Source organism: Meleagris gallopavo, chromosome 7 (genome assembly GCF_000146605.3).
Source record: "Meleagris gallopavo isolate NT-WF06-2002-E0010 breed Aviagen turkey brand Nicholas breeding stock chromosome 7, Turkey_5.1, whole genome shotgun sequence".
Classification (NCBI taxonomy): Eukaryota; Metazoa; Chordata; class Aves; order Galliformes; family Phasianidae; genus Meleagris; species Meleagris gallopavo.
This window is the reverse complement of record NC_015017.2, coordinates 4,231,112-4,252,763: the sequence shown is the minus strand read 5'-3', so window position 1 is coordinate 4,252,763 and position 21,652 is coordinate 4,231,112. Positions and strand designations below refer to the sequence as shown.

Below are 21,652 nucleotides of genomic sequence, written 5' to 3'. Positions count from 1 at the left end.
AAAAAACCACCCAAATTAATATTTATTTGAGCAATCAATGAGGTGCAGTTTCTACTTCTGTCTGAACTAGCCCTCAGCTCGGCATGTAACGTCTAAAACAATTGCTGCAAGAGAGAAGGTGAAAACCAGCTGTTGCTCTTCTTCATTTAGCATATTTACCTTAGACAAAGGCTGATAGAGGTATCTGCTCTTGAGAAGCAGTGCACTGCTTTTCTTTTGTGCATGAGCAAAAGGAAAAACATCTACCAAAAGGTGCCTGCCTATGAAAAATCCATGGGAGCTGAATGCTGGTGTGTATAGATACCACTGTAGAAACAGAGAATTAATCAGAGATGGAGAAATCAGAGATGGAGAAAATAATTCTGCTGATGCTCACCTACAGCTTTGTGCTGACAAAATGCACTTTGTGTGCGGATAGCCCCCAGTGCCAGGTAACAGCCTGCCCTAAATGCTGCCTCCATCCAAGGAACGCTGCATTTCCACGCTACCAAGTGCATCTTACCCACAGACAACAATTGCAATGAATAAATAATTCAAGCTACGTAAGAAATGCTAAAATGTTAAAGAACACTGTTATTTACATTTGGATTCTTTCTAACACCGGTCCTACTTACTTTATTACCAGAGGAACAAACAGGTCTCCACCTTCCACGAGCAGCTGTCTGATTTTGGAGACGCGTGTCCCTCTCCCCCAGTCGCTTTCATGTGCCCCTCTCTAAATTCATGCACAAGCAGTACAGCCATTGTTCTTCTCCATTTGGAGTTACTCTGTTGTATGACCTGTTCATGGATAAATTGACCGCCCCTTCCCCCTCCGCTCCACCTACCTACAGCATCTAAGCTGCTTACGTGCTTCAGTACTGTCACCAGCAAACTTTCCAGGAGCAGGGTCCCCAGGACATCATGTGCCATCCTGTTTCCCATCACAATCAGGAAGTTACAGATGGTCTCAGGAGGAGACACAGCCTTTGAGCTACGTGACACTCCCTAATCACTGATCTCGCCTCAGTGGTGTGCTGGTCATTTGTTCTGTTCTCATCTGGCCCAGCATCTCCCTTCGGTAGCTCCAAAGAGCCCCACGCAGCAGGCGTAGCAGTGCCCTGCAGCTGGAGGTGAGCTCGGCTGGCTCAAGCTGGCCTAGGCACACGCAGCACAGGAGCAGGCTGTTGGCAGAACCAGCCCTGGCTCAGCAATCACGTTCCCCTTTCACCACCAACCACCCAGCTTTGAAAACTGCCTTTTGTCAGGCTGCCCCTGAGCCACCAGGATTGCAGTCAGTATTGCAAGCTGTGTTCATAGGCAGGATTTTGGAGGAACTGGATACAATTTCCAGACCACTAGTTGTTGCTGGTTTTGTTGCCGGGTTACCCCAAAGATCTGGACATAATAGTACTGAAGTTCATAAACTGAAATACTGCCCTCCAACAGGTATTACTCTCCCTTAATGAGACACAGACAGCTCTTTACAGGTACCTAATGCAACCTGAAGATTTTCAGTGGGAACCAGGTGCACAAATGCTCACACAGGATGCATTGGCACACCAAGAGCAACCCATCATCAGCACTGCTCCACCCCTCCCAGCTCCATCTGCTGAACACACCCCAAACAGTGGCTGGAGGTTCCTTCTGAGGCTGATGAATGCAGAACCCAGTGCAGGGAGGCCAACTCATACCTGTTTACATTTTGTGACTGAAAGCTCTGTGAGTCATGCACATTTTGACTTAGCAAACATCATATACACTGTGTTCTGTGACAGAGTAATCCTCCTGTTAGAAAAAAGCATTCCGTACTGTGCTGCACGCCGGAGCAAGGCATTCTCCTCCTTGGATCCCTTCCAGGGCTTGCTGTGCTGTCTTTCACGCGGCAGCAATAAGAGCTGGCTGCTCTGTCACTGTGTTCTCTGAAACAGTCAATGCAATGCCTCTCCGAACTGGTGGACATTGTACCAAAGACTTGATATGCTTCATTTTGGCATTTCCACAGTCATCCTTTACATATAATTCACTTTTTTTTTAATTTAAAATTATTATTTTGTATTTTGCTGGTCACTTCCATATTGCTTCATTCAAAATCCAGAAAACAGTTCAAATAAAATCAGAGCTTAAGTGCAAACTAACTTTCCAGTGAACTTCTATGTGCGTTTTCTCCAGTCCAGTGTCGTTCTTTCTTCCAGTTTCAAGGACCCTTCCCACCAGCACCCCACAGAGAGCTGGGCTGACTCCATGACCCACAGTGAACTCTCCAGTGCTCCGTCTCGTCCTCAGCATTGCCTGACAGCATCCCTAACCACCTTCATGATCTCAAAGAAGAAAAAGAGGGAAGAATTTATTTGCATTTATGTACCTATGTTCAGCAGGTATGAAACAGGAAACTGAGCCTTTTACGTACAAATCTTGATTTCTTGGCCTTTTAGGTTCAAGAAGAACACGTGGGGGGTGGGGGCTTTGTTACTCATTTCTGAAAGGATTTTTCTGTTTAAAACATTTGTCCTGTTGGCACATATACAAAAATGGTCATGTCACACACCAGTTCTGAGCTGGAGTCTCTGTGGTTAGGAAGTGGCACAAAATCATGGTGTAGCTCAGAACAAGGATTGCGCCGGCTCTCAGAGTCACATCATCATTTCTGGGAAAGCCACGATGAAGATCTGAACGATTATGAAAAGCCAAGTTAGCCGTTTTCAGTTGCTGGGATAGAAAGTATTAGAGAAAGAAACTGGATTCTCAATCTCAATTACTGTGCTATTACACATAATATAAAAATTGTCCATTTTTCCCCCTAATGGAAACTGCATTGAGATTTCCAGGAATGCTGTACAGACTCATCAGTTCCTCCTGAGAGAGACAGCCTCTCTGCGGCTTCCCCTACAGCGTCTGGGTGGAATCACTGAGACTAGCTTGACAGCAGGCAACACTGCCATGGATTTTCTGTACTGTCTGGTTTCTCTGACCACCTGCCTCTCGGATCTGCGGAAGGCGAGAAACACCAGGCTGTACACTCCTCCTCTCAGTCTCCTTCCTTCTTTCCTTCCTTCCTTCCTTCTTTTCCGGTTCCCAACTCAATCCACAAATGACTCCAAGACATCCTTTCACTTGGAAATAGCAAAAATGAGTGAACTGGCAAGAAGAGGAAGCTCATGGGAGGAAAAAAGGGAAGTAGGGAAGGGAGAAGGAGAAAAAGAGAAAGAGTGAGGCAGCTAGAAGGGGTTGCCTTTCCACTTCTGTAAGACCGCGGATACTACACCACTGTGTTCCGGTGTCTGTAGGGCGGCGGGGGCAGCACAGTGCCAGGCTTCAGGGAAAACTCGGAGAGGTATTCGGGATTCTCTGCCACAATGGGCCGGATCCGTCCGTTCTGTTTGTAAAAGTATTTTGTGCTGTACTCTTGCAGGTAGTCCGGGTGCTGGAGAGTGCTTCGTGGGGGCAGGCTGTGATTCCAGTAGTCTGGGTTGTCAAAGGCCTTCTTGGCTTTCTCTGGCAAATTGTTCTTCAGGTACTCAGCGTTTTCCAAGGTGTTTGCAAAAGTGTTGAGGTACAATGGCTCATTCACGTACTCATCCTCTGCTTTGGACTGCCCGTTCGGAGCGTTGTGATACTCTGGGTTGTCCACAGCTTGGAGATCTCCGTTCTTTCGCCGGGAGACAAATGGGTTCTCTTCCACTGGATTCAGGTAATCTAAGGAAAGATAAAAAAATCAATCAACAGTGACTGAGAGAAGAGCATCCACACAGCAAGCCCTCTTGTTACGTTACCATCAGGCTCAGACTAGTGCCTCCTTCCACCCAGCCATTCCTAGGACTCCGGGCAATATCAGGTGCCATCTGTGTTGAACACACTCTCTTGCTAAAAGTGAGTTTACAACCTAAACAGGCAGTATGGGCTAAAATAAAGAGCTGGGACCCTCGGAAACAGTGACTCACAGCTGCACAGCTGAAAACTGAACTGCAGCTCGCGCTGAACCATAGCCAATGCCTCATCTGATCCTGGCCTTCCTGCTGGAGCATGAACTACAGGGCCAAACACACAGAGCTGCTCCTGTCCCTGTGGATGATTGTGCAACCTTGGATGTATCAGTCAAACCCTCTGCTCCACAGTTGTTCTATTCAGAAAGCTCTACAGAAGTCTTAGTTAGCCCTTGGGGATGGTTTTTGTGCAAAGAAGCTTAACTTCTAAGACAGCTTCATTTCTAATAGAACAATCTGCCTGATTAAAAACCTTCCATCCTTGAAGGACAAAGGGCCTTGAAGCATTATGGAAAATAATTCAAGTGAGTCCTGGAAACGGTACAAGAGAGTCTTAACATTAGCTCCAGAACAGTTGGCATGGGTTATAGTAGCTTCAAAACATTTGCTATGGGTTAACACCACAAAAAGGTGTGGCTTGGTTGTAGAAAGGTTTGAAGGTACCTAGGAAGGAGATAAGAAGGATGGGAAGGGAAAAGAAACAAAGATATTGGCTGCCTTAGGTTACAAGTGCACGTGTCCCACAATCCCCTCTGTTTCCACCATGAAGCAAGAGGCTTCCAAATTCTGGAGCAAACCCAGTTGTTACTTGGCATTTACGTCTGCTTTAATTAATTTCTTTAAAGATAATGCTAATGTTTGAAAGCAAATTACTAATGACACATCCCCTAACAGCAAAATAGTGCTGTCACTATTTAAAAAGAAAGGAGAGAATGAAGGTCAAGTGGGAAGCATAGCACTGAGCTGGCACTAACATAGGCACGCACCACCTCACAGTGATGGTCTCTCCAAAGCACACTGCATTCTTTCAATCCTAAACTTCTCTTGGGTGTAAAATGCCAACTGTGTGCATCGGTTCTGCGATATGTTCAACCTGACATTTACCAACCACAATGCTGTGACGATAAAGCAGATCAATAAACAAAGCAAAGTGGAGACTATGGCTGGACAAAGAAAGATTCTTGGAAAAAGCACAAATATTTGTTCTTGGATAAGAAGGGGGGGGCTGTTGGTTTTTCATTCCTTTCTCTCGTTCCCTTCCAGCATCAAAAAATAAAGGGGGAAATACCAAATCTGACATTAAAGCAGTGTCAGCTTTCTTAAGCAGAATATTGAGCAGTAAGAAGGGAATCCCCCTGCAAAGAAATTTTAATCAAGTCAGAACATTTCAGTCCTGCTGGGTTAGCTGATGAAGCCACTTTTTGTGAAAAGCTGCTGATGTAGAAAAATAGAGAACGCAGTCATGGGGAACTTCTCTGGAAAGACAAACTGTTACCTGTTTTGGGTTTGTCCCGCATTGGCGTCATGTAGCCGTCCTCATCCAGCTCTCCCCGGATCACCCGCTCTGGTATGAAGACTGTGGGATCAGCGCTGTACCTCTGGGTGCTGCTGTCCTCCTTTGCCAGCGTGGCCACCTGCTTCCGCAGCGTGCCGTTGCAGCAGGTGTCTTCAAAGATCTCTGCTGTCGCCCCCTGAGCAACTGGGGCTTCTGGGATGATGCAGCCAGGAGCTCTGTACGGCATCGGCACTCCCTGCTCTGCAGCATAGCCGCCATCTCTGTACACGAACTGGTTCTGCTGGGAAAGAGAAGGCAGCTTAGAAAGGAGGCTCCAAAGGGAGGCAAGATTCTGCAACAAGGCATGCCTGCGGCTCTCCTGCCACGGCTGCTCAGTGATGCATTTCACAGGGCAGTAGAAGCCTCATCCATCCTTCAGGCTGCTGCATTTCCAGCGCTGCAGGACTACCAAAGCATCCACCTTCCCGGTGCTGAGCAGGTCCATTCCGTGGGAAGAGCATCAGTGCAGGCAGGGCAATGAGGAAGCTGGCAGGAAATGAGGCTAGAACTTATCTCCTATGTAAATGAGGAGGCTGCAGATAGCTGCAAGAGGCAAGCAAACATATTTTCTCCTTTTCTATTACTGTGGCAACCTCCTTTGATTTCTGAACAAAACCCTTAAACCTTATGCTAGAGAAATCTCCTTCTGCAGAGGAAGTTGGGGACAGAGGACGCTGCCATCTCTGAACTTGGTTTGCTCCCAGGGGGCTGCTCACAGGGCTTCATCAACATCTCATCTCAACAGTTCAACTCAACCTACCATTCTGCTTCTCAGCAAGGGCGTGCAAGGAAATTTCGACATCATGACCTATAAATGGGAAGGAAAAATGGACAGATTGATCTAAGCATTCCTAAATGCTTTTCCAAGAAATACTGGCAGTGATTTTGCCCATGGATCCATTGAGCTCATAGATAAATCCAAGCTGAGCTTAGAGATCCCTGACTATTGGATGGCTTACACATACGTAAACTGCATTCAGTGTTGGTTTTTGAGACATTTATGTAGAAATAAGGGAGGGGAAACAGAAAACAGGTAGTGAAGGAAGAAGAAAAACCTAAAGAATGAAGGTTGAATGTGAAATACTTACTCCTGACATAGGGGTGTAGGCAGGAGGAGGGCTGTGTCCAATTTCACTCTAATGGGAAAGAAAAATGGAATGATGGATACGTAATAAGAGGTCACATGAGTGAAACAAGTCGCATGAGCTGAATGAGCTAATGGGGAGAAACATGCACATCAGATTTCCTCAGCAAATCCAAAATGCAAAGATGTTAATGATGGCCCACGTTGTGCTGATGTGAAAAAGCTGTGCGCCTGCCTGCCTGCCCCAGGAAAGGCTGCCAGGCTCCCTTGTTGCATAGGGGCAAGTTGCACATGCTAACAGATACTACTGAGAGTTCTGGAGGTTGTAAGGCAGTGCCTCTATGTACATACATTCGTTTTGATACCATCAGCAGAGGCTGTATCTGTATCAATTTGTACTGCTCAGAACTGTCTTATTTCATTGAGGAAATGCTGAGTTTTTGGGAAGAAAACCAAAATAAAACAGAACTATTATGATCTATTTTTCTACTGCCAAAACGCTACATTTTAGATTTCTAGATCTGTTCTTCACAACTCCATTGCTTCCCATTTTGTTTCAGAAAACTTCCTTGTGTTTCCCTTACCTCCTAGTTCAGGGAGAGAAAAAGCCAGGATATTTAAAAAAAAAGGCTAAACTTCAGACAAGTGAGGAAAAAATCCCACATCCTTGGGTAAGAAGTCCGACCACACTGAGAACATTTCACTTTAGAAGAAGCCTTATTCATGAAAATCTCTTGCGGAAACATCCATACTGAGAGCTGAAAGTACAATTAGAGAAGATGCACATCATCACACCACAAGGATGGGGTGTACCACAGTCAGCTTTTGCCTTATAAACCTTTTGCCAATACATCACTAAGACCAGCCTTTATAAAGAGAGGCTTTTGGTTTAAGCTCAGTATCTGCATCAGGGAAAACCTTCACAATGAAGGTTTTGGTGTTCACAAATGGACTCAATTTGCTGATAGAAATATTCCCATGGCCATTTTGTAACTCAAATCTAGCACCTTTTGTCTGAGGTGCAAACGTGGTGGACAAGCCCTAGTAAGGGGCACACTTTTCTGCACTTAAATGCAAATTCATCTGTATTTAGCCAAGCAATAACCTTCTAACAAAAGGCTCCAGGCTGCAAAATACGGAAGTGCAGTAGTACCTCTGTTAGCTCAGTGTCCCTCTGCACCAGCTGTTTGCAAAGCCTGAGCAGAAGTCCCTCCATGCACATTTTTTCCCCAGGGAAACGAGCTGCTGGAAGGGAACGCAGAGGAGGAACTTGCCTGTGGCCTCAGTGAGCCCCTGCCAGTGCCCAGGGAATCATCACAGAATCACAGAATTGCTCAGGTTGGAAAAGACCTTCAAGATCATCAAGTCCAACCTCAAGATCATCAAGTCCAACCTCAAGATCATCAAGTCCAAACTCAAAAGGGAAGAAATTGATAAAGAACTGTGAAGATCTCAAGAGAAGTGATGCTAGAGGACCAGGTGATGGTCAGGAACCAGGGAATGGTGGCTTGCAAAAGAACAAATTAGTGGCCAGAGAGAAATACTGAGATGTGCAGGGAGACAGGAGTCTGAGGAGGCAGGGATAGGAGCTCTTAAGTCTGAACATGGCAAGAAGACACCTGGATGATGCCAACCATAAAGCCAATGTGCTCTCAGGCAGTGCTGTGCCTGGGCAGCCCCAGTGGCAGAGATCTAGGCTCGGTCAGTCTGGGGGCTTCAGTGCTCCCCTGTGTGCGTTGTAGGGGACACTGACAGTTGGCCAATCTCACTAAGAAGTAGGGCACTTACATTTCAACGGTGCCACGGTGTATTTGAGACAAATGTACTCAGCCTGAACAACAGCCAAGGTTCACAAGCAGGGATAGAAGAACCAGCATCAGGGAGTGGTTGCATGGCTGGCATTACCACAGTGAAACAGATGATGATAAGAGAGAACAGGAAACACCTGACCAGAAACTAATCTTTTTTAAAGGGACAAGAGCAGAGTTGAGCAATACACATCTGAGCAGACTGTGCAGCAGGGCTGTAACTTGGCAGTGTTCTGCAAGAGACCCCTTTGGGACAGTCCTTGGAACAAGGAGCACTGTGCCTTATCAGCTCCGATCCCTCTCACTTTTCTTTGTGTGGCAGATTTACTGACATTAGTGGCAAGGTCAGGCTACAACTTGGAATGTATTGCATAAATGGATAAAAACAGTCCTCTGAGCTTGTCAGAGACTCCTACTGCATCCTGCTGATGGGTACAAGATGTTCCACTGCAGAGGATGGACTGACATCTCTTCACCCTCCAACCTCACATTTCTTTCAATTCAGGGAAGCTCTTTGTCTACTCCAAAAAGATGGGAAAGGAAAAGAATGAAGATAGGTAAGTAGTGATAGGACAAGAAGAAATGGTTTTAAACTGTGACAGGGTGGTTTAGGTTAGATATTAGGAGGAAGCATTTCGCCCAGAGGGTGGTGAGGCACTGAAACAGGTTGCCCAAGGAGGCTGTGGATGCCCCATCCCTGGAGGCATTCAAGGCCAGGCTGGATGTGGCTCTGGGCAGCCTGGTCTGCTGGTTGGTGACCCTGCACATAGCAGGGGTTGGAACTGGATGAGCATTGTGGTCCTTTTCAACCCAGGCCATTCTAGGATTCTATGAATTGGTAAGACAGAGAGTGGTGAGGACTTGGACAAACTTGGCAAACCAAGTATTCTGTCAACATGTTTGACTTCAATATGAAGGACTATGCACCTTTGCCAGTAAAAATTTAGATGATTAACAACTGGAAAAAAAATAGTGTTCTAGGATGGCCATGACATCTATCTATGGACAAGCTGTGCTCCAACCTCATACAGAAGGCTGAACCCACTGTCCTATCTTTATATTTTCTTGGCTGCGACTCTGACATTTAAATACATACTATGAAGTATAACAACAAACTAATGTGCCCTCTAAGAATAGTCCTGTCTGAAGACATCAGGAGAGAACAGACTAGCATTAATGCATTTATTGCTATTTTTGCTGACAAGACCCTCCCCGGTTAGTGACCTGCCAACTGAGATCACAGTAATGGTATTTCATCATGCCTCCCTCCCCTTAGCTCTGTACTAAACATAGCTGTCTTGCAACACTCTTAGCACAGACCCTTACAGCTTGGCTCTTCTCAGAACCACAGGTGTCTGCACACTTTTTTAGTCCTTTACTGTTTTTCCCCATGAGTTAATGCCCTGTGGCTGCTGTTCCAAAAAAGGAGGCAAAGAAAACAGCTGTGGTGCCAATTAGCAGGGCTGAAAATGTGATATAATTGTTTAAATGCCTTTAAATTGCCTGCTAATTGCAATGTGATGTCATCATTTTGTGGGCTTCCAAGAGAAGCACTGAAAGCCCCAGCTCATTGTTATTGGTCAGTACATGAATCGTGCTGTGAGCAGAAAACACATCTGGATCTCAGCAAGAAAAACTTAAATAGCTTCATTTGTATGCACAATACAGTTTACTCCATTCCTTTTTTTTTTTCGTCTCTGTTCAATTTACATTTAAAAACACTATGTTGAAAAAAGCTGATGTTCCTTTCCCTCCTAGCTCCAGTGTGTACAGCAGCCATCTACACTTTAACCCCAAGCAGCCTCCAAAAGGAGGCTTGTCACCAAAATGCCTGAGATTTCATTCTTTCTACTACAAGACTGAATTTCTGGCATCAGGGAGAAAAGATGAAAAACAAGCATATGTGCCCTAAAGGCTTTTAAAGGCTCTCTGGTATTAACCACCAGTGACACACCAGCTCTTGTAACAGCTAATACATGTGTAAAATGAGCCTTGATAAAGGAGAGGTAAATAACAGTTTGGTGAATATTGGTTTGTGTTATTGCTTTCTGTTCATTAATTTCATTTTCTAATTCCTCGCTTCTAAAGCCTCCCAAAAGCAAATACCTCCTCCTGTACAGCAGGGACATAGTATTTTCTGGCTGCCTATTAAACTGCAATGAAATGGAAGTGGTGCTGGGTCCTGCTGCCCACATGGTCCTAAAGGGAGCACAGCCTGCCAGCAGCACCCTCACAGCTGCACAGCTTGCTTGCTCTGCACCCTCTGACTTTTGCATACGTCTCTGATAGCACCACATAGTTATTGCTGGTTATTGTTCTTAAGCAGTCTGCTAAGCTCATGTGATTGCAAAACTGTTCTTTACTAAATGCAAGGCTGTAGTAAAGCATGTATATGTATCTGAATCAAACCAGAGGCACCTGACACCCAGCTCTCTCCCTGCCAACTGCTCTCATATACAGAAACACCATGCCAGAGAGCAGGAGCAGAGCACCGACCTTCCCACTGCCCACACCTACAGCCCAGGAGCACCTTGTGCTCCACACCTCAGGCCTCTCTGCAACACTGCTCTGTGCCATTTCTGTCCTGGTTTGCGTGCGCTTACAAATAACTCTCTTTGCTCCTTACCTGATTTGAAACCAAGTCAAACCACAGTCATCTGATTTAAAACCAAATCAAATTCTCAGGTTTGGGCCACCAAGCTGCAGCCTCTGCACAGCGGGCAGAGCAGATCTTGCTGTAAGCACCAAGAACGCAGCAGTTAGCTCAGAAGGAGGATGGCTGCTGTATGTGGGTGAATGTGAATAACATGCCAGGGCTGCCCCAGGGGGGCTGCAGACAGAGCACACCCCACGAGCTGTCCCACCAGCCCCGAGCAAACCCCAGTTAATTTCAGGAGAGCAGCCTGGTATTTGCAATTGATCTGAATGGAAGTTCAGCTGGGAAAGAGCACCGCTGGAGGAGTCACCTCTGCCTGGGAGCAGTCCTGCTGCCCTCTGTGTAATACTACAAAGAAATGAAATGCTGTTTGTAAGGCAATGGCTGGAAGGTTTCGCAGAGCACTGAAGATTTCTGGTCCTGGCCCCCCTTCAGAGCTGAACTGTACAGAAAAAGAAATGTGCAGTTTGTTTTGACAAACGCAGCACAACACTCACATTGCTCCTCAAAACTCACATGCATTGGTTGCTCCACCAGCACGCACACGGCTTCCTCAGCTCAAGGAACCTTTCTGAAGAAGAAAGCTTTGTTTCCTAGTATCAGAGCAGCACTGAGCACAAGGGGAGTGCTGTTACCTGCAGGACACTGGCAGCTCACCCCACCGGAAGGCTCTGCTGGCCCACAGGTAGCATGGATGGCATCCTGGTGGTCCCTGCAGCATCAGAGTGCTGGAACTTCACACCCTAAACCTCGGTGTCTTCAGAGCACATGTCAAATTAGGCCTACTGACTGCCACAGGAATGGACAGCTATCAGCTTCTGTCACACATGCCCTGACCGGGAGAGGAGCCATGAGTCCACACCAGTTTTGTAATTTTCTTCTTCTGAAATGGGAAAGCATAGTTTTGTACAAAAGTTCCCTCACCTACGAAAGTTCCTCCTCCCTAAATGTGGGTAAGTCTGTTACTGCCTTCAAGTACAGTTGGAACATGTCCTCACTGAAGCTGCCTGTACCATACGGTGTGCCCTAGCGTGTCTCAGCCGTATGGTAGGTTTAAGACATCCCTGAACTTGTTCACTCTAAGTACAGACATTTCACTGGTAACCCGAGTACAGCTCAGTGCTGCCTTAACTCATTGCTGCAGATGACTCACAGACCCACATCTGTCTGTTTTCAGACTTAGAGGCTCTTGCAGAGCAGTCCATGCACAGCAGGATGCCTGAATTTCAGTACAGCCTTCCAGGAGTGATATGGAACAGGCTGCGAGCAATCAATGGCATAGATCGCAAACGAGACATAGCTAACATTTTTGGTAGAATGGTACAGGAAATGAGATACCTAAATATTGCACAGACTGCGTCCTGTGGAAAATATCAGACATATACCATCCTTCTTCTGTCTGAAACCTCACCAAGCAAGGGAGTCAAACACTGGAAGACGACTGATGAAAACAGCCCGCTGTGAGATGCACCGTGTGCCACAAACCACAGGTTTCTGACTGACACAAAAGCACGGGAGAGGGGCTCTGCCACGGCCCCTCCTCCCACACCCAGGCAGGGAATAAAGGCTGTGTGCTGCCACGAAAACCCTCCCTGGAAACCTCCTGTCCTTCAAACCTGGGAAGCCTTTGTCTGCGCAACCTTCAGGAAGACTGGCAAACAGCTGGCTCAATCCATGCTTTGATATAAGCATGACACAGGAGTAAAGATGCAAAAATTCCTGTCCCTTGTTATTCTGTATGAACACACTGCCAGCGTCAAGCAGCCAGGGAAGCAGGAGGAGAGGCAGCTTGCATGTGTCTGTCTTTTTCCCTCAATCTCTTTTACTGCCACATCCATCCTGTCACCCATGACTAGCTCTCTGTCACTCCTTTTTTGTATATGCCCAGAGGTGTTTTGCAGCACACCGCACCTCCTAACATGGGGCCGATTCCCCACCGTGTGCGAGAGCGCAGCAGCTCCCTTCTATGCAAACCTCCAAGTCCCCAAACAGGCAATGGATGGGGCATGGGACTTCAACCCACAACAGGGCTACGATTGGTGATTGCAGCATTGCAGACCAAAAAAAAAAGAGAGAGACGCACAAAAGAAAGTTGATGAGCAGCACTCTGAGCTGCAGCCCCCTCCCATGCCGTGCTCTGCATCACCATCTTCCCCAGTCTGTTTTCTACGGTAATCAAAGGATATTCTGAGCCTCTCTAAATGCCATCAGCCCTCATTGAGAATGAAATAGAGCACATCTCCACTGAAGCCTTTACAGCAGTTATCATTACAGCATGCTGGCCCGAACAGGGAGCTCTTACAGACAAAGATGGGTTTTAAAAATAAAATAAAAAAGCCTCCCTAAAATCTGAATAGAAACTTGATGATAATCTCCCAGTTTTATTATGCAAAGGGGAAAGAAACCCGTAATTGTGCACTCTTGGTCTCTTATAGTGAAGAATAGGCTTCTTGATGAAACGCTGAGTTGATTTAGAGCAGGGCTGAGGTTCTGGTGGCAATAATACTCTAAAAGAAATAACCATCCAACTGATTTGGATAAAATAATCATTTTTTAACATTCTAAATCTAAACTTCATCTGTGCCTCCTCCCACTTCTCCCCACTGCATCTTCTGGAGAGCCTTTTTATAGCTTCCACAATTATTTCTCCTCCCCCCCTTCCAGACCGCAGCATTTAAGACACAAGGCAGGCCCTGAGCTCTGGCTAACAAAAGGCACTGTAGTCTGTGCTGGCATTCTGTCTCCACTGAAGGTATGTTTAGGATGCCCTGTGCCCTCCCACAGCCCCTGCTCCCAGTGCTCCCACCCAGTGCCCCTCTGAAATAGTTTCTGTTTCAGATCGAGGAACATTTTCTCCCAGCTCATAATTATTTCCTGACTTTTAGTCCATTTTTCCAACTGTTGAATTATGCAGAGTTGTTTAGCTTGCTTTTTTTCCAAGAATGCCTCATCAGTTCACTGTAGAAATATTTATTACTTATTCTCTTTATATCTATTGACTTTTTTCTTTGTGGGGAAGAAAATGGATCAGCTGCGAGCTCTCTCGGCTGTTAACACAGCCAGCAGCTATTCGTGGCTTAAGCAGATGCTGCCTGTTTTTAAACCAGTTTCTCACCGGAGCTCAGTACATTTACATGCCATTCATCATGGTCCGAAGCAGCAGACAGCTACCATCTCTTGCACTGATTCCATGGAGTGTTCACTTGCTGTAGGCTTCCCAGGAGTACTACGTGGGCAGAAAGGGTACATTCAACCCCAAATGCCACTCAACACTTTCAGTCTGACTCCATCCCTGTATCCAGGAGTTCAGGTTTGACAGGAAACAGTCGATGCATTTACAAATTTCCATTTTAAGGCACTTGACCTGGAAAACTATGAGGTGATTTAAGAAGTTGGTCCTGATAATCTATTCAGGCTGAAAAGGGCTGAGTCCTTGAGAACCAGCACTGATTTCAGCTGGCCTGGCTGCAAATCAAGAGACTAATTGCCATAAAACACTTTCAGAGATTTCTCTGTGAAGAGTCGGGCATCATCTATTCTCTTTGAGACTTCCATATGAATTTTCCTCCTTTTCCCCCTAGCAGACTTAGTACACTTTAAAAAAGGTATTTAAATACTCGTATTCTAAATATACACACTTTGTGAAAGGCTTTCCTTTTTCATGTAAATTATTAAGACTGAAATTTTTTCATCTAATGTATTTTACTGCGTATTTTTGCATGTTTATTCCTCCTCCTTCACTCATTCTGAGCAATGAAATGAAGCTGATTGGTGCCGCTCCGGACCTAGTCCTGCTCTTCATGGACAAAGATGGCCTGGTGCTCTCTCTGTTTCCAACACAGACTAGAAAAGGGCATCCTTGATACAGTACTTCCCAGCAGAAAAAAGGTACAGTAGGTGTAATGGGATGGTTTCATGTAGAGTTTGAATATTCCTAATGGAGCGAGCAGTTTTTCAAGAAGCAAGAGAGCTAAAGCAGAGACTGTCAACCTGACTTTCTGAAATGCTCTGAAACCCTTTGATACAATAACAAATATATTAACAAGTCCATGATAGGTTCAGGTGCAGGAGAGTTCATTGTGACACCTGCATGAGGAAAAGAGATCCTTGCAGAAAGGCAGAAGACAGACTGCTAAAATTGTCGGAAAGGTTTTCATGACCTTTTGATTTTAAGGAACTACAGAAATTGAGTAAAAGGGAAACTATGAGGAAACAACCCAATGCTGCATGAGAAGCATCAAGTCCAAGGAAAGATGTAGTTATTATTTTTGGGAAGATGCTGCAGAAGCAGTGAGATGGCAAACACTACCAACAAATCTTATTCAAAGGAGACAGACACCATGGCTGCTCTGCCTTGACAACAAATGTGTACAAATGGTGCTATCCTACCCAGCCTAGTAGGTAGAGGAGATTTGTAACAGCTGGCAGCTCCTTAATCTAGCACAAAAACAGCGTGTGGTGGACAGCAAGAGGATCTCAACCCTGCTGATGAGTCACTGCTAAGTGCCCAGTGATTAGAAAAAATCTGTGATGTATTTCCCACCCCAAACGATACGATCAAGACAATCTTTTGAGAAGACAAACTGCACCTCGAGCTGCATTTCTGCACAGAAATTAGGAGACAGGAGCCCTTATCTGATTGTGAGCCAGTAGGCTTGACAAAGTGCTTGTATGCCCCATCTAGCTTTGATATCTCTTCACACAAATTATCTATTTACTTTGGGATGAAGTAGTTCTACTGCTGGCCCCACACGGCCAGGACATGCCTGGAAAAAGAGCTCATTTGAGAGCTTGGATAAGGGACAATGAACAGCTTTTTCTTACAGAAAAAAAAAGATGCAGGCACCAGGAAAACACTGATTGTTGACAAAGCTCTGGATACAAGAGGAATCACCAGCAAATCATTACTTTTCCTTCTGCCTTCTTTGCCACAGAAGAGGGCAGCTACAACCAACTGCCAGCTATATCAGCAAGGACACTATCCCCATACAAGCTCTGCCTGCTCTCCCAGATCCCTCCCTTCTGGCTCTAACTGAGCTGCTTCCAGTCCCCCATCCTCCAAGCCTGCTGGATTTCAGTCTGTACAGAAGGTCCTCTTAGCCCTCTGATCTGACCTACCATTGGAGCTCTGTCCCCAATACTTGTAGCCATCTCATTGGTGAATAGTCCCTACGTCCACTGTAAGGTTTGGAAGGGAAGATGCCACGCTGAAGTGAAATGCCTTCTCCTCTGCAATCCTGTAATTTGAAAATGGCTGCTTTTCAAATATAGAAGCAAATTAATCGCAAAAGGAACTTCTCACCTGGTTTCTCTCTGGAGTGGGTTTTTATACAGAGGCACATACAGATGTTGAGCTGCCAGACACCACAACTCCAGCGCTGTGCCAGGATGGCTGGGATGGCCAGGCACTGCTGGGGAGCTAACAGCTGGCTTCCGGCACACCAGGCTCTGCTGTAGCCAAGCAGAGCAATCTCCCTGGACATATTAATTAAAGCTCTATCCTGAAAACCTAGCTTGATATTTAATTGCTGGGTTGGCAGGCATTCTGTGATACACAGAGTATGGGATAAAATTACAGAGACTGCATTGGTGAGTAATAAACAGCATAGACAGTTTTCAGTAGGAATTAGCCAAGGATTTAGAGCAAAAAGCACCATGGGGTACACAGAGTGCTTTCTGTATTAGTATTATCTCTGTGCACACAGGGCAGTACTTGTTACAAATACCTGAATGAATCATCTAATGGCTGTGAATGTAGGACACTCGAGCGCTAGCTGGGGTACTGTGCTCATGGAAACACTGCCGAGGATTCAGCTTATCTCTCAGAAGCACAGAGCTTCTAAAACTCCATATTTCTAGGATATCTCCAGACCACGGAAAATAAAAGCTGGAAAAAGACGAAGAGCCAAAACTGCAACTGAGGACTTCAGATGCCACAAAGAAATCAATTTAGCTTAGGATGCTAATTTTTATTTCAAAACTGCATCAGTCACTCCCAGGAAGGACTTTGTAACAGAGGGCACTGCTATGGGCTTAGAGGGTGGGCAAGCTTCTGTTCTGGCAGGACAGGACTTAGGGAGATCCTGCTGTGAAGCAGGCTGCATGTGATAGAAGTGCTGAAGCTGTGCCTGAGCCTCCCACCTTCAGTAAATCTCATCCCTTCAGGAGGAAGGATGCGACACGTCCTGTGGAGCTGGAAGCCTACCGCCAGGTTTCCTCCTTTCCAGCCTTCTTTCTAAGGGTTTTCTAAGCTTTGTGCTTTGTATTTGTATCCAAAAAGCCCTCATGTGGAAGTGAAAAGGCAGGTGCTGCTTTATGCACACCTCATCCAGTGATGATTTAGGACTGAGGTCATCTTCAGCACCTTTCCTAGAAAACAAATGCCCTTTCTCAGGCCCTTGAAGCCTGAGTGTGAGGAGGCTCACAGCCTCACTGCCAACTTCTGTCTCCTGCTCGGCTGCCACAACGTTCTACTGCAGCTGTCAGAGGACTGCAACACCCTGCCATCACGTAACCCACTCCTCCTTTACTAAAACAACAATCAGAACAACTCAGATGGGAAATGCAGGGATTTTCAAGCTTCTCATCTCTGAAATGACATGAGGACCATGTAGTTTCTTGTGTGTTTTACTTCACCAAATTGCCTGGCAATCTTCCCATAAAATTTAATTTGCCAGACGCAGTGAACACAAACTACCTATGCTGCATCAATTCATTTGGCATTTATGGCTGCAGCGGTACCATAATGAGTTTGTGTAATATCAACATCCATTACACCAAACAAGCACAAATCACAAACTATCCAAAGGAAACACAAAGAAAGATACAATCAGACAACTGCGGCTAAAGAGATCCGACTGCACCTCTCATCTCTGTGTGATTCCTGTAGCTGACATCTCCTGGTACTGAACTACAAACAGTACGTTCATGTGCTACTGCCTTACAGAAGTCTTTTTTGGTTTAAATCAACACAAGTCTTCACTGGAATACCAAGAACTGAAGAGCAAAGGTTCTATGGGACTTTAGGTGCAATCCCAAGCCCCTTCAGCAACCTCATGCTGTGACCTGCCTGTAGAGCAGCACTAGCAATGCCTTTAGGAGAGCAGTTAGCAAATAAAACCAAGACTTAAGCTAATCTGAGACACTGGACAAGCCTCTAAATGACTGAGGTTAATCCTGTTACAGGACAGCAGTCGCTCTGCAGTGACTCTAGCAAGTGCTGTTATAAATCAGCTGGCCTTTCAACACCAACTTATTTGCCCATCTCTTCTTTCTGCCTGAACGATCACTCCTCTATAAAGAAGCTCCTACAATAAAGAAAAACACTATAAGGATAGAAGCGGTACAAAAACGCAGAGCTGAGTGTGAGCTTTCTGTCCCTTAGCTTCTCTCAGTAACATTAGATTAGAAAACTCTGCTCAGAATCTGAAAACTTACGGCAAAGTGTAATTCCAGTTCTAAGTGTTAGACTGTCATATGATGCTAGAGAAAAATTCCCAGCGGTAGGAGTTACTGAAAGGAGGATACAGAGCTGCTACTGTCATTAAATTGAATTGCAAAGCAAAGCTCCCACTGACTTCAGTGGGACTAGATCACAGTCTCAAACCAAGATGGGAAATTGTGAGCTGTGGAGGCGAGACGTCTCATCAAGAATGTGATAGAGCCTCTCCGTGTGGCAAAAATGAAGGCATGGGGTCTCTCTGTGAGGCCCTGCTGACTTCAGGGAGATCGTGTGTACAAGCAGATTGCAATAGTGAGGCTGGAAGTCAGGCAAAGGCCGTGAGAAAGGTGCTTGAATTTTCATGCAATTATAATGAACTTCTGGGTTTGCTTGCCATGAGTATCCCAGTGAACACGCTGGCTGCCTTGTGCTGGTAGTACTCTGCTGTGTTACACAAAGCTACAACAATTTACAGAAGCGGGCAAGTGAGCAGCTCTGGAAGGTAACTAATGTCATTTCTTTCTTAGAATTGGCAGCAAAGGAAGCAGAACTTCTCCAGAGACAATTGGGGGTAAAACTAACTTATTTCAGATTGGCATCAGCCTTAAAAACTCTCATTGCAGTAAAGGGGAAGTTGCTTACTGCCAAAACATGCACCATCCCTGCATTCTCAGCTATCTACTGATGCAGGAGAAGTACTGTGTGAACCCATCTTAGCAGTATAACTACAAGTCCCTTCCAAAGACTTCTCTTAGTCTCCTTGCCTTTAACAACAGTAGCAATTTCCTTATGAATTGATTGGATTTTATTTAAGGGCAGCTTTTGGTCTGCCTCGCTGCAGAAAAGCAATGCTTTATCCAGGAGAGGTGGAAGAACATCAGTGTAGAGTCAGAGCATGAATACTGACCTGTTTAATGTCTTAGCTCCTTTGTTTACCTTCACACAGACTATAAATCAATTCAGACCAGGGTGTGATTTGGAACTATGGAGAAACGTCCAGAAGGATTCTAAACCATGACGAATAAATGCCACGACTGCAGTGTTTCAAAATGTGACTTTCCACTAAAAGCAGCACGGAGAGAAGAATCCAACCACACAAGTAAAGTCCCTAAGAACTGAGTACACCTGATGCTTGCGCAAATGTCTTGTATTAGTAATGCCATTTCACCATTTCTTAGTTTTGTGAGAACGGGCAGTATCCAACCTGTTAAGAGGACAGAGGCAAATGTAGCAATGGGCTGAGCTCAGAGCTGCAAGAAAGGGAACCCAGGAGTGGAAAGGAATTCAATAAATGTGTACTCAGGCCCAGTAGGGTTCATATGGCACTGAGGCATTTAGAAAAGGTCTGAGACTGCACTGAAGCTGTCAGTAGTGAGTAGATAGACAGAGACACTTCTAGAAAGTGACTTATCCCACTGTAAATGTCCAAAGCAGGCACCAGTCATCACCAACTGGATGGGCAAGTGAAGAGCTTAGAGTGTATTTCTGTATTTAAGATGGTTTCAGTTACGTGAGGAGAATTCCACCTGAATCCTCCCTGTGTGTCAAGTTATTCCTGCAAACCAACAGCATTCCCCTTGCCTAATAGGAATGTTTCAAAGATCAGCATGCCAAAATCTGTAATTGTTCAGCCACAACCCACGCTTGGGAAGGAGGGCCCTGAAAGCATCACATATAAACAGGGAAAGGGGCTGGGTCTGAAATCTGGCTTAAGACACAAAAGCAGAATTATCTATATATTCCAGCTGTCCTCAGTTACATCAGTGCCAACCCTGACGAAATGATTGCAGGGATGGAGAATGAGAGCTATATACTTCCTGACTGGGCTGGGACACAACTGAGAAACAACCCTGCTTGACTTCACAAGCCTCAGCTGTGCTTTCGGGAAAGGCAGCTCAAGTCGAGCCTTTGTTCACTCAAGGCTGAGCTATCAATTTAGAATTCACTGGGGTACAATGAACAGGGAACCCAGTGACAACATTTTTATAGTCAGTCTCCTTACAATGGGAACTTGTAATTCCCAAGGCAACTCTTGCCTGTGTTTGATTAGAGTACTTATATCTCCACCTGTGCTTTTATAATAGCCAGTATTTCTGTCAGAGCTTGCTCTTACCCTGTTGGAATCAATTCTTGTCCTGGAAGTGTAGATGGGAGGAGGGATGTTGAAGGCTTGAGGAACAAGATACTCTTCAGCATCCATCATATCTTCCAGGTCTTCCTCATCAAGAAGATTTTGGAAGAACTTGCTGTCATTTGGGCTGGGCAACTTCATACGATCATCTCCCTAAATAGGTAGATATGGGGTGAGGAAGGAACAGGGAGAAGATGGATTAATTTCACAGCAGGGAACTTCAGTCTTCCTCCTGTCCTGTCAGCCAGGCTGCAGGGAGTGCACATGCTTCTTTGCTTGGTCTAAAACATCACATCCACATTGTTTGTTTTGACTTTTTTAGTGAGAATATGATGACAGAAAGGGAATATCTGTATAAATCAAGCAAAGCCTTTTTTTCTGGCATTGTTGTGATTGAGCTTTTATTCTTTCTTCTCTCTTTTTCCCATATAAGCACAGTTTCTGACCCAAATTCTTTTAAGGTCTGATGTATTTTGTGAAATATCTCTGCTATTTAGGCACACATGTTGGGGAAAATAATGTGGTAACTGCTGTGTTTTGATGTTTCCTTTATTTTCATTTGTATTTTTAGGAACCTGGGCAGGTAGATTTGCCTCTCATCCATATGAAAATTCTGCAGAATGCAACACAGCTGAAAGCAATAAAAATCAAACCAGGTAACAACAACAACAACAACGATAAGATGTGGTTGTTTTTGTTGGTGGTGGTTTTATTTATTTATTTATTTAACTGAAACAATACCTACAAGCTAGAGAGGCAGATCACAGCTTCACTTTGCCATGCTTGATGCCATGAAACATCAGAAAAGGCAGCCCGTGCCCTGAACACTGAACAGCCCATAGAAATGATGCTAAGCTTAACTGAATGGATAAAGAGTGGCCTCTCATGTCTCAAAAATTACTACACCACATGTAGAACATGGCAGAGAATGACTGCTGTGCTACAGTGCACACAGACTGGTTTATAAGCTGAACAGCAAGCTCATCGTTCTTGCTAGCCTCTGGGAAGAAGGAGGAGTGAAGATGGCAGAGATACCAGTACCATGGAGTTATCCTGATTTCTGTTCAAGAAGCACACAACCTGTATTGCCTCAAGGATCACTGGAGAAGAAACCAAAGATGAACTATCTGTATGGGGCTGCTGAATCATGGCCTGAACCTCTGATTGATCACCTGAGGCAAGCAATGAGTCAGCCACGGGAGCACAGGTGAAGGCAATTCACCTGTGCTGCAGG

The 21,652-nt window shown here is 45.3% G+C and overlaps 1 protein-coding gene across 4 annotated transcripts in view; it reads right to left on the bottom strand.

Annotated features, from left to right (window-relative positions):
• Positions 1–2,296: 2,296 nt before the first annotated feature.
• Positions 2,297–21,652, bottom strand: part of ERBB4 (erb-b2 receptor tyrosine kinase 4) — a 322,379-nt gene continuing 303,023 nt past the window's right edge. Inside the window, exons 23-27 of one of the 4 annotated variants that reach the window (XM_031554103.1) lie at positions 20,401–20,571; positions 6,387–6,434; positions 6,059–6,106; positions 5,239–5,539; positions 2,297–3,675 (exon numbers count right to left, since the gene is read on the bottom strand). In XM_031554103.1, coding sequence (XP_031409963.1) covers positions 3,239–3,675; positions 5,239–5,539; positions 6,059–6,106; positions 6,387–6,434; positions 20,401–20,571 — 1,005 coding nt within the window. In that variant the 3' untranslated portion in view covers positions 2,297–3,238. The other 3 variants (XM_031554101.1, XM_031554102.1, XM_031554104.1) reach the window with 3 other exon arrangements.